Genomic DNA, 13,035 nt, shown 5'->3' on the forward strand with positions numbered 1-13,035 from the left:
AGGGAAGTGAGAATATTTCAAGCTTTGGAAACTCACCTTTTCTTCAGCTTCTTGCCCTCCTCCTTGGATGCAGGGAGGATCATGGCCAGGTACGGCCCATCCACTTCAAAAAAGATGCTGTTCTCTGAACGTGTGGTGTAGGTGAGGGAGGCCGGGTCCTGCAGCTCCTGGTACTGATCATTTGTGAAGCCTTCCTATGGGCACAGCCCCAGAAGAACAGCTTCACTCAACATCTGGTTACACCCAATGCCCCTCACACACCTGCTGCCCAAAGGGATCACTGAGCACCTCTCTGAAAGCTACAGCACAATGGCAAGAATCAAAACATCCGACTTGCTGTTGAGGTGAGAAACTCTTTGGACCCTAAAGTTACATTACTTTGTCTAACAGAAGCTGGACAAGCAGAGGGTGGATTTGGACCTTGCTGTAGCCTGGACTGCCAGCCAGCACAGGAGCACACACCAGCCCTGGCCTCTCACACACCACTCTGCTGCAGGGATATCAGAGCTCTCCAGGGCAGAGAGCTGTGCAGCAAAGCAGGGCCAACAGCCCCAGTGTCCTGCTTCAGAAGCAGACATGGAAGAGAGGCCTTCCTCCCTTTTCAGTCCTCCACCTCCTTTTGCCCAGACTGCAGAGCCAGCCTGGACGGGCGCAAGACTCACCTTCACCAGGATGTTCAGCATGGCACCTGGGTAGGAGATTGTCACCTTTGGTTTCTTGGCATTGGTTGACTTGATGACAAAGTTCTCTGGGAAGCTGTTGGGGAGGACACACCAAATCCCATCGGTATCCAGTTCCAGAGGTCTCCTAAGGAAGAGGAAGGAAGGTTGCTGTCAGGAGGGAAGTGGCTGATAGGTGAGGATCAACTCTGTGTCCTCCATAAAGCAGACGCAGCCTGTGGCAGAGGTTCCTTCTGCAAAACAAACCCTGACCATCCAACAGAATAACCACAGCAGTGTTAGTAATCTGAATGTTCAACATTAACTGCTGAAAGCTCAGATATTTAGCATGCTCCCACATCTGTCCCAGCTGCAGGCAGACCTCTCATCCCCAGGACAGCACATACTCACCCAATCTGCTCAATCAGTTCCCTGGCCTGGGTGATGATATTTGCTCCCGTGAAGCAGACGATGCCAGCCATTTCCATGGAGTACCAGCGAGCTCTGTGAGCAGAGCAGTCAAAGTAAAGAGCATGAAGTGCTCCCTCCCAACCCCAGCTATGGAAAGGGCAGGAGCACCTCCAGAGGAAGAAGGGCAAGAAACACATCAACACTGGCTCTTGGTAGATTGTTTTCCTTGCCCTAATTTTGATGCTTCAGAAAAGCTGGAAACCCACTAACAGACAAGATTCCCATCACTTATGCCCAACATTTAATGTCTGGCAGGGGTCTCCAGGACGAGAAGTCATTGGTAGAAGCAAGAGAGTGTTATAAGCAGCACCTACCTTCATCCTGGTGCTTCAGAAGCAGGGGAAGCAACTGACAGCCTCCCCAGGACAATCCCAGTTTCCAGAGGGCGCCAGCATTGGCCAGGGGGAAGACTCACCCCTTCCGCATGACGTAGCCATAGAAAGAGTTGAGGATGCACTTGTGGGCCAGCTGCAGGGAGTCATACAGGATTTCCATGTTCTTGCAGCGCTTCACTTCAGAGGCATCTCCTGCCTCCACTGCTGAGGACAGCTTCTTCTTCCACACCTGCAAGCCACAGGCAGGGTCAGGACAATCCCATGCATTGCTACTGGCTGTAGCCAGCTGCTCCCTCCCCAGCCCCAGCAGAGCATTACAGCTCTAGAACAGGATCTTTGCCAAAGTTCAGCAGCATCAGCTGAACTTTCCTTTTTCTTGTGCAGCTGACAAGGAGTTGGCCGGAGCAGCTGAGAGGAACCACAAATGGCTCAATAATTAACTCTGCCACAAGGAGAGTCCCAGGACCTCATCATTACCTTCAACACACTCCAACAATAACTTGCCTTGATCCTCTCTAGCACTAACCACTTCTCAACCGTAAGAGAACTTGAACATCCTCCTGGAATCAACTGTTCCTTAACCTGAGGTCTAGGCCTTGCTTCTCAGCTTGTCTCTTTTCTCCATGTAGGAAGAATGCCTCAGACTGAACCCAGCCAAATCAGATACACCAGAACAGAGACTATCTGAGGATTCACTAAAGCCAGTGAGACCTAGACATGCAGCTTTGTTTCTGACAGCGTCACAGAGGCACTAAATGCCCTGGCAGAAGCCACTGAAGACTCAGCAGCAAGCAGTCACAGCTGTCAGGAGCTCCACCACGTCCTTCGCGAGTACAAAGGCTGAAGAGAGCAATCCTTTAGTTTTCAGCAAGAGACAAGAGGTCCCCACCCATGGCAAGACAAGTTAAATCAGAAGTTGAGCTTGGTACCTTGTGCAGCCCCTTGAACTCGTAGCGGCGGTCCCTGAAAGCTCGCACTGTGTCCACATAGAAAGAGTTCTCTCGCTGGCAGATGGTGGTGACTCGTTCCTCCACCTTGGTGACATGGATCTTCTTGTATGCCTTGCGGCAGTAATCTAGCCAAAGGAAGAAGCAGAGGGAGCTTCTCAGGGATAGGTGCTGCACTACAAGGGGGCTTAGAGGGGGGGAGGCACAGTATGAACAGGGTGACATCTAAGCATCAGGCCCAGTCCTACTGCAAACAAAAATACCAGCATGGAGAGAAGCAGCACCTCCTTATGGAGATGCAGGGGAAGGTGGAGGAAATACACTCATCCTGATGCACATAGGGCCCATCCACAAACCCAGGCTCTGCTGCCAGCCAGCTGGCTGGTTCTGCTGAACAGCATCATCCAGTGATGGGATAATGTTACGTTTCCCTTTCTTTAACAGGCATTAGGTAGCAGCCTTCTGACAAGGAGCCATTCATGTTTCAGCTCAAATCCATGGCTCTCAGCAGACAGAAGGAGAAACACTCACACAGGCACTAGTGCCTGGTCCCTCTGTGGAAAGCACAGGAGTCTGCTGGGATCCTGAAGCGTGTCTGTCGAAGCATGGTCCGAGACCAGACCCAGGCTGGACCAACCCCACAGCCTGAAAAGCCAAGTGCTGGTGAGCGCTGCTCAGGGGCTGGGCTGCAGACACCGACCACATCACCATGGTCACTTTTGTTGTGTTTTTACCTGCCAACCGCTTCTTCTCATACTTGGCCTGTTCCTCCCGGGAGAGCTCATGGAAGGCGCGGGGTGCTGCGTCGGGGGCCAGGGCAGGGAACTTCTCTGACTCCAGCTGCTGCTGGATGCGGTGGTATTCACTGCGGCTGGCAGGCACTGCAGAGCAGGGCACCCATTAGCTTCCCAGGGGAGAAGCAGGAATTCGTCTCCATCCCTGTGGGTTGGACTGCATGGTCCATACTGCACTTACTGAACTCTCCTCTCCACTGCCAAGTCATCCGGCGCTGGCAGTTGGCACCCGGCTTGTTGAAGTCACAGGCAGCACACGTGGCCTCATCCACCATAGCCGAGGGCTGGATGCAAGGAAGAGACACAGGTGTTAGGGGACACCTCTCCAAAGTACAGCTCATGCCAGAACAGGCACTAGGTGGCCAAAGACCATAGGTGTGAACATCACAGAATCACAGTCTGGTTTGGGTTGGAAAGAACCTTGAAGTTCATCCAGTTCCAACCCCCTGCCATGGGCAGGGACACCTTCCACTCGAGCAGGTTGCTCCAAGCCCCGTCCAACCTGGCCTTGAATATTGCCAGGGATGGAATAGCCACAGTAACCTGTGCCAGGGCCTCACCACTCTCACAGTAAAGAATTTCTTCCTTATATCTGACCTGAACTACCCCTGTTTCAGTTTAAAGCAATCACCCCTTGTCCTGTCACTACAGTCCTGATGAAGAGTCCCTTCCCAGCATCCTTGTAGCCCCCTTCAGACACCGGAAGCTGCTCTGAGGTTTCCATGCAGCTTCTCTTCTAAAAGACAAATTAGGAGAGACAAGGTTCATGTTACCTACCTGCAACCTGTTGGTCAGAATGATGTTGGGGTACATGGCCCCCACGTCTAGATGGTAGATAAGGGGACACTCAATTCTGTTTGGAACATCCTTCAGGGAATTCAGTTTGACCTTGATTTCATCACAAACCTGTGGCAAGACAAAAACACCACTTGTACTGCAGATTCTGGGTTGGATCTCCAAGGTAGGCTTTATCTGTAGGGTGAAAGCAACTAGTTCCTAAAGGTTACTTGGCCAAGGACCTTTTCAGTGCAAGTGGGTTAACGGAGAAAACAGCAAAGACCAGAAGTTCCCAGTAACTAACTGATGATGCCCTCCAAGAAACTGTACTCAGTTTTGAAAAGGGGTGATCTGCACTCTGTAGCTGGTAAAAAGGGAACAAGGAGTCTATTTGGGCTATCTGAGGGGATCGGTCTTCTCACTAAATCCCTTCCCAGCTCTCTCAGAGCTTTGCTCCTGGTTGACCTGCAAAGGGGAAAGCAGGAACTGTGTCCTTCAGCTGGGGCAGAGACCCTGGACCCCCAGGCTGGGCTCCAGGAGCTGGGCAAGGGAATTCCTGGCTGGGGCTGCTGGAGGTAGTGGCTGCTTATAACATCCCTTAACTCCACCTACTCTGCAGGTGCCCATAGATGGGCTTCTTGGTCTCTCTCTGTAGAGCATGAAATGACCCTAAACAGGCACTTTAAAGCTGCCAAGCCCAGCGTTGCCACAGGTGACAGACCTCCTGGAAGTTGGTAACTTGATCCAGTGGCAGACCCTCCTCATCCTCAATGGCGTGCCGCAGCGTCTTCTCCACATGCTGCACCAGGAAGTCGAAGGCAGCAGGATTCTGCAGGGGTGTGGGACTACAATGAGACCACGGGCAGCCATCCCTGGCTGCAGCCTGGCAGCTCCTGCCCCACTGCCCGTGTCCCTGCCTGACCTGGGCAGCTCCAAGCATGACCCTGCAGCACAGGGCAGCATATTGAGACATGGGGAGGTGCAAAAAGGCAATGAAAGGAAGAGACAAGGACAACTGCAGACAGTTGCATTTGGTTGTGCAGCACCTCTCATGGTCACACGCTGACTGATGCAAGGCTCCAAATAGTCAGACTTAGTCCATATCCTTTTATACACACAGGTATGCTTCACTGTGATCAGTCGCTGCATTATACCCTACACTGAGTGTGATGCATCACATGGCAGAGAGCGAAGCTGCGTCTGGAAACCATGAGCAAAATGCAGGCACGAAGCAGGGCAGGGAGAGGTGATGGAGATAACAGGGTGAACCAGAAACAGGTGAATGATGCCCAGGAAGGGTTCAGAAGAAACTTTGGGTGGGAGAAGGACAGAGGGAGGATAGGACCCCAAATGGGGCAGAGTCATATCTTCCAAGAACCACTGGCTCAAAACCAAGCCAAAAATCCCACTTCACCATTCTTCCTTGCTGTCAACAAGGTTTTGGTTGCTTCCAGCATGTGACACATATGACACTTGCTCTCCCAGCAAAGGACAGATGGCCACTTGGAGGCTTCCTCCAATCCCTTCCCAGCCCAGCTCCATACAACTTCAGGTGCTTAAGGTTTCCTGAAGTATGACAGGCAGTGCCCAGGGACACACAGCAAATGTTAACACCAGCAGAAGAATTATTCCTCATCACTACCCTTCACAAGAACAGGGGTTGGCAGCACAGCCCCTTACCATTCTGAAGCGGCAGGGGATGTCACTGCGGAAGACCCCTGACTCCAGAGCTTCCACGTGGCCTCCCACGTATGTCTCCGAGTCCAACACATGGCCATCTTCTGTAAGTTTGTTGAATTCCTGCTCCTGCTTGTTGGGGAAGATGATGTTGGCATGATAGGCCTGAACCATCAGCAGTGTCTCGCACAGCGTCCCAGATCCTTTTCTTAACACCTGCAGGAGAGACATCAAGGCCAGTTTTAAACTCAAAAATAATGGATTTAGGATAGACATAAGGAAGAAATTATTTACTATCAGGGTAGAACAGGTTGGCCGGAGAAGTTGTGGATGTCCCATCCTTTCCAGTTCAAAGCCAGGTTAGATGCAGCTTTCAGCAACCCGATCTGCCACCCCTATGGCAGGGGAGTTGGACTAGATGATCTTTGAAGGTCCCTTCCAATCCAAGCCACACTGTGATTCAGCAAAAAGTGCTCTCCGAACAGTGGTGGGAGCGGACAGGCCTTACAGCCACGTCAGCAAGCCAGACAGCTTCAGATGGTGACACACGGTGCGACACAGAATGGGCAGTGCTGTGGCCCATGGCAAGGATAGGAGCAAGGGAGAAACCAACAGCGACTCCTTCATGCTGGCCACAAGGAGAGCAGGCTATGGACAGTGCAAAGACACCCAGACCTCTGCTGCCATCACCTGACACTGCTCCACCATGAAGCGCCTTTGTAAGCTAAGCCAGGCTGGGACAGAGGGACACTTCCTACATGCTTAGCACAGACAGCTTCCTAACCATACCCCCTACAGCTGACAGCAGCCATCAGGACATCCAGCTATGCATGACCACATCTGCAAGTAAACTTGGCTGAGTATGGAGCATTACCCACACTTTCTTGCTCCAGCCCTGTACTGCCAACCCTCAGATCTTTTATTTTTTGGCACCTCTCTCAAAACCCCCCAGGGCTGTGGAAAAAAAGGCCTCCGAACCCACTCTCCCTCCCTCCCTGATACAGATGGGAAAGTGCTCTGGCAGAGAGAATCAGGCCCATGGCCAGAGCATCCCTGCAGCATGGGAGATGTTTTCTTTGCTGGGTGAAGAGCCACATTTCAGGAATGCACCCACCTCATCAGGCTCCATGGGGATGATGGTGCACAAGGCAAAAATGAAAGGATGCACGTACTTCATATACATGTAATAGGTAGCAACTGCATCGGACACTGAATAGGTGGCCAGGGTCTGTCAAAGAAGGGTGACAGGCAAATTAATCACAATCACATGTGACAGAGCAGCTCAGTGACAACATCTTTCACTGCTTCCTGCTGGACATGGTTGTACGAGTGGGAAGAAGGGAAAGGTGTATTTCCCCCTCTCTTAGGTTGTAAAGAATAATCTGTTAGCTTCCAAGGGCATCCTGCTCTAGCTCTACTTACACCATCACATGTCAGCTTCAAATGAGAAGAAATGAGGATGAGCTCATGACACAGATGCTGCCCTATTTGGGAATCAAGTGGCTGCGCCAAGGCTTCAGCAGAAATCCGCTGCCCATGACACCCGGAGCACTAAGCCTATTTCTCATCCTCCCCAGCAAGTCATGGCCCTTTGTGGTGTTTGATTTAGGTGGTGCCTGCAAGTGTTTGTGCTACCTCCCACTGGCATAAACAAATACAGAGAATGCACTGTGCAATGCCAGTGCTAGAACCACTTCAAAGAAACCCTGTTCTTTCTCCCCACAAGCTCAAGTACTCCTGAGGCATCAGCAATCTGGGGAGACAGAGTGAGTTAATTTCTCAGAACAACTGCATTAAGCAAGAACATTTTGAAACACTTTAAGTTAGAGTCAATCATATTGCAGCTGCTCTACACTTGTTTTCCAGTTGCTCAGAAGAGATACAGCACAGAGAGGGAATACCTGAGGCTCCTCCGTAGCCATCCGGCACATCTCTTCAGGGTCCAGCTCCACTGGATCATAACCCAGTTTTGCTTTAGCTGCTGCCTTCAGGTTGTGACTTCCCACTGGGAGGTAACTGTCCCTCTTCACCCACCTGAATCATGAAAATAGCAGTTTGTGCAGAGAAATCAACCCTGCCCTTCAGAAAGGGCCTCAGGCCTCTGAACAGGACCTTAACTGCAAAGAGGACCTCTCACCAAGGACAGCCAAGAGCTGAGCATCCAAGTGTAAGAGGCTGCCCAGCTTTAGATATCCTGCACCTCCATCAATGCACCTGAGCCGCAAGCAGGACAAACCCCATTATCCATACCATCACTGCTGCTCAGAATTACCACCTTCCAACTGCCTCAGATAAAACATTTAACCACTGGAGGCACCACCAGAACTATAAGAACAGACAGACACTCTCCGAAGTCCAGACACTGCTCCAGTGGAGGAAACCCACATAAAACCCCAACTTCTCTCACATGCGTGCACAACACATCCTTTCCTCTTCTGGCTGTGCCTGAGGGCTACTGGGTTAGGACATGGGCCCTTCCCCACTCCAATGGCCTGATCCTATCCCACCCTTTCCCTGCTCCCTCAGATGAGAACTGAAACTCTCAAGGACAGCCACCCGCAGGCTGCAGGGAGAGAGATAGCCCCGAGAGCCCTTCATGGGGAAGGCTTGGCAGCTTCTGTGGTACGCAGTGCCAAGGGGAAGCAGCACAAAGAAATGGACTATCACACCAGCCTAGGGAGGTGCAACACATGAGAGCTTCCAACAGGCAGGAGGACAGTATTCAAATGCAACTGTAAGTATTTTATATAAATTCAAGAAAAAGATGCAGGTTATGTGGTAAAGGGGAAGCATTTGATACCTTAGACAGTCCATGTGGATGCACTGGGATGCTTTGTACTCTCCCTGGCTGTCCTTCTGGAACCCAATTTCCTGATACATATTAATTCCATGAACTGCTGCTCTTGCTTCCACAAAAGGCCTGGGAAAAGAGGCAACATGAAGAGCAGGAACAGAACAGTAATTTCCCTTCAGCTCTGAGAACAGTTTCACAGCTGCTTTGCTACCAACTACCTAAAGAATTTTTCTTGTGATTAGATGTGGTATTTGGTCATGGGGAAAACTTCACCCAGGACAGAACTGCTGCTGACCCAAAAGGCAATGCTGCTCCTTACATCCTGCACCAGGACCTTTTCCCCTTGCTTCCCAATGGCTTGCCTGCACCCCTCTCCCCAGTATCCTCCAGGTGTCTTTTGACCCTCTCCCCGCTCTCCAAAGACTGAGCTCATCCATACACCAACTCTGCCACATGGACAAGGGCTTAAAGCATCTCAGCCAATCAGACGGGACTCTACAGAAGCTCATACTTCCAAGCCAACAGCCACAGGATTTGGTGAGGTGCTCAAACTGGCCAAACAGTTGGCATGGATCACACACTCCCAACCAGCTATTGTGTGAGCTATGGAAGGATGTCAAGACTGCCCCACAGCTCAGGTGACACCCTACCAGCTTAGTTTTCATTCCTGATCTTACCAGTCAAAGAAGTCTCCATTGTACGTGACAATGATGTTTGGTTTGGTCTCCTGGATATGTTCAAACCATCTCTGGATTAAGTGAGCCTAGGATGAAACAGAAGAGTAGAAAAGATATACACATATAAAGTAAATTCATCTCCTCCATGGAGAGGTGGTGGATTCCTTCCAGTTTCTCCCACCCTTCCCCTCTCTTCCCCACGTAGCCCAAACCTGACTTAGTATCCTCGTTGCCAAGAAATGAAAGCATGACCAGACCTGCTCAACCCACCATGTTCCCCAGAGAAGCAGCCCACCAAGCTATTAGCTCTTGTTGAACAAAAAGAGCCCCAGGCAGGTAAAATGTCAGCTGGGCAGAACTGACTTACTTCATCTGGTTCATTAAAGACACAGAATTGACCCTCATACTCCGGCTTGGGAGTAAACTCAAAGTCTTCAATATCCTCAGAGACGATTTCCCTGTTTGTGATCAGGTAGCCCTGGGGAGGTGACAAAGAGGTAGTCAGGACAACCTGGCTTGCAGGCAACCTGAAAATGCTGTCCAAATGATGGGACATTTTGCCTCTTGAAAGACAGAGCTTCTGTCAAGGGAAAACAACTGGTCGGGAGTGATCTTCTGAACCATCACTGGCCATCGGCTAAAGGAGACCACCGGGAGACAACATGGGACAGCAGAGTTGTCCCTGTGCTCTCCAGATCCCACAGAGGAACACCAGCAACCTGATCTGGGTACCACAAAACTGAATATCTCATGCATCATTCAGATTTTAATTTCATTTCCACAGCCACACACCAAACAGCCCGCAACAAGGCAAGCCTGGAGTGGGCTGGGTTGGAGAGGATATGCTGGAGTGCTCCCCAGCTTCACTGCTGGAGCATGGAGGGAACCACTCTGCTGTCCTTTACCTGCCCATCAATCATGTAGGAGATCATCATGATCTGGTCTGCCTCTGCATCAGGAAACTTCAAAGGGAGTTTCGTAGTTTCAATGTCAAAGGCAAGAACGACAGGATCCTGAGCAGGACCAAATCCATTAGAAAAACATTCTAAAGCTGACTTAAGTTTGACATGATTCCCATTAAGCCCAAGAGCAAGTGAACCAGACTCTCTCTCAGTAATCATTTTAGTGCTTTAACAACCCCAAAATCACTACCCAAGCCCAGGAACGGGGCTTTCCCCCAGCCACCACAGCGTGACACTGGCAGCTCATCAGAAACCAGCTCCTCGGGGCAGGCCTGACTGTGCACCCAGACGGATGCCTGCCCTGCCCAACCCATCCCATCCCAACCCATCCCATCCCATGCTCACTGGGCGCTCCACGAGGTCATCCCGGCAGGTGATTTCAGGGGGGTAGGTGCTGCCTCGGTACCGCACGTTGTACCAGTGAGCCTGTTGGGAGAGGAGGGCGGGCGGTGTGACTGCAGGGCCAGCTCCTTGGGTCACTGCTGTTCGGCTGCTGGGGACAGACTTGCATGAGTTTAAATGCAGCCCAGCAGAAAGGCTCAAACTGTGGCTGTGCATCAGTCATTTAACTTTGCTGCATTTCATTAACTAAGGAAGTGGCCCAGCAGAACACGACAAAGCTTTGCACATGAACTCATGGTCCCCAACACCTTTGCAAAGGTCCTGGAGAGAAAGTGTTTCTTGCCCAGCACACACCTCAGGAGTACAGAAGCACTTCCAGCTTCCCTATTCCTTACTCACCACATGGATCTTCAGGTCAATGGAGAGGCGAATGTGGTAGGGGACATCATACTCCCGCATATCCACAATGTTGTCCATCTGGTTGGCTACCTTCCTGGAGGCTCCTTCCTCATCCGTGCTCAGGATGCCTCCACTCAGAGCACTGCAAAGAGCAGAGCGAAGCAGCTGCTTTACCTGAGTGCACATCTCCACAGCCTTGGCCTCAGGTGACAGCCACATGGCACTGGTGACACCCAGCAGCAGGAGTCAAGAGACAGGAGAGGAGAGAACAGGAAACACTTCCCCACTATGCAACCCCTCTCTGCTTGCAGGAGGGGAGCAAGCACAGCCCCATTGCTCCATCTAAATTCTCTTTTCCTCACGTTTCCGAGCTGTGTCTGCTCACAGGTACAGACAGACAAACCCCCCATGTGCCTGTAGAATGAACAGTTCTTATGGCACTGGATTTAGAAATACGATGAGTCTAAGCATAACAAGGCAACCTGGAAAGCACTTAGAACAGGGATAATATGCCTTCCAGGTGAGCAGGGGACACTCCTCTCATCTGATTCTTCCTCAAGTTTCAACTAAGATCAGACTTCAGGGGCAAGAACCCAAAGAAAGGGTGAAGTTTTCATGTGTATATTCTGGGTGGCTTAAAAAAAAAAAAAAAAGAGTTTTTCCCCCCCTCCCCCCCCTCCGCCTGCAACTGTGCTCCCAACCTTGCAAACAAGCTCCTGCTTTTCGTTCAGACAGAACATGTTGGTTGGGTTTATTTTCCCCTTCAGTCACACCTAGAAGTAAGATTGCCCAATGCCTCTGATTATTCTTTGTCAGGAGACAGGGTATCTACGCAACTGGCAGGCAGAGGTACCACCACAGCACATCATGTCCCAGAGGCTCTAGAGCCTCTTAATGTGCAGCACTGAGCTGGAAGAATCACCTCAGAGAAGGGTGGCATAAGTGGGGCCAGACCCAGGGAGGACAACAGGTCTCTGAAGACAGCTAAGAAACAATTAAAGGAGCTTAACTGTTAACATGAGACCCCTCAGGACAGCTCCCACCTTGATAGCATGGCCGTGTAGACATCGCTCGCATGGTCCTGCTCTCTGTTTTTCCTCACGACAGGAGAGATCTCCTTCCGCACCTTCACCAAATCATCCACCGTGTTGAAGGACAGCTTGATGTAGTTCCTCTTCAGGCCCACCAAGTGGTTTGGCTGCAAAGCAGCAAGACAATGCCAGCTCAGTGGGGATGAGTACGTTCAAGGCCAGGCTAGATGTGGTTCTGAGCAACCTGATCTAGTTCATGTCCCTGCTCATTGCAGAGGTTTGGACTACATCACCTTTGAAGGTTGCTTCCAGCCCAAACTCTTCTATGCTTCTATAGGAGAGGGTAGGGAAGGCAGACTAGACTGATGTAGGTGGCAGAATTGGCCAAAAAATAAAGAGGTGTCAATGGGTGGGAGAGTCAAGCATTGAGAAGATACATGAGGCAAGAGCACAGGAGCTGCAAGAGCAAGGACCCAGCCAGCCCTACTGCCCATGCAGGCAGGACCACATGGGATCCACCCTGGGCAGAGGAAGAGCAGGTCAAGCATGAGCAGCAGCTCTCTCCCACTGTACCCTCCTCTCTCCTACTCCAACTAATTCCTGAAATTGAACATCTTGAAGACGCTGTGAAACAGATGATGTGCTGTTTGAGAGGAATGCAATTAGCCATAACTACCTGTTACTTTTAGGCACCACAAGCAGCACTAGGAGACTGAAGTCAAGTATGCTGTTTCCCTTCACTCAGTCCATTCCTACTTCACTAGAGCTGTGCAATGTCCAAAAAAACCCCACTATTCAAGAGCACAGAGGGCAGAGGAATACACACCAGGTCCAAGTCTTCTTTGGGGACAGTTTCAAGCTTTGCAATCTTCCCTTGGAACTTCTTGGAGAGGAAGGAGGACACTTCTCGCTCATAGCCCTGCCGAGAGACCCTCAAGGCTGATCAACCCACTGCCCCTTGGGAGAAGGCTGTCCCCCAAAGCTGGATGCCCAGGAGGTCTCGAGCTCCCCAGGGGTCTGCTGTCCCCTTCCCTGGGGACCTCAGCCATCCCAGGGTCCCCTCCTCACCTTCTGAGTGGCGATGTAGAAGTAAGGCTTGTAGGGCAGGGCCACCTAGGAAAGAAGAGACCTATGACGGCAACAAGTCCCCCTCATGAGATCTCATGTCGT

At 51.1% G+C, this 13,035-nt stretch overlaps 1 protein-coding gene across 1 annotated transcript in view; it reads right to left on the bottom strand.

Moving 5' to 3' along the window:
- Positions 1 to 12,978, bottom strand: part of POLE (polymerase (DNA directed), epsilon, catalytic subunit) — a gene marked incomplete at its 5' end in the record, with an annotated part of 27,763 nt that extends 14,785 nt beyond the window's left edge. The window contains 21 exon segments of the mRNA XM_010017585.1: positions 37 to 194; positions 663 to 807; positions 1,071 to 1,163; positions 1,546 to 1,694; positions 2,395 to 2,540; positions 3,147 to 3,293; positions 3,388 to 3,490; positions 3,984 to 4,112; positions 4,705 to 4,812; positions 5,664 to 5,876; positions 6,775 to 6,888; positions 7,562 to 7,694; positions 8,461 to 8,580; positions 9,132 to 9,217; positions 9,499 to 9,609; positions 10,037 to 10,144; positions 10,439 to 10,519; positions 10,835 to 10,976; positions 11,878 to 12,032; positions 12,692 to 12,784; positions 12,934 to 12,978. Of these exon segments, the coding sequence (XP_010015887.1) occupies positions 37 to 194; positions 663 to 807; positions 1,071 to 1,163; positions 1,546 to 1,694; positions 2,395 to 2,540; positions 3,147 to 3,293; positions 3,388 to 3,490; positions 3,984 to 4,112; positions 4,705 to 4,812; positions 5,664 to 5,876; positions 6,775 to 6,888; positions 7,562 to 7,694; positions 8,461 to 8,580; positions 9,132 to 9,217; positions 9,499 to 9,609; positions 10,037 to 10,144; positions 10,439 to 10,519; positions 10,835 to 10,976; positions 11,878 to 12,032; positions 12,692 to 12,784; positions 12,934 to 12,978 (2,579 nt within the window).
- Positions 12,979 to 13,035: the final 57 nt, after the last annotated feature.

This window comes from Nestor notabilis, unplaced genomic scaffold (genome assembly GCF_000696875.1).
Source record: "Nestor notabilis isolate BGI_N333 unplaced genomic scaffold, ASM69687v1 scaffold4317, whole genome shotgun sequence".
NCBI lineage: Eukaryota > Metazoa > Chordata > Aves > Psittaciformes > Psittacidae > Nestor > Nestor notabilis.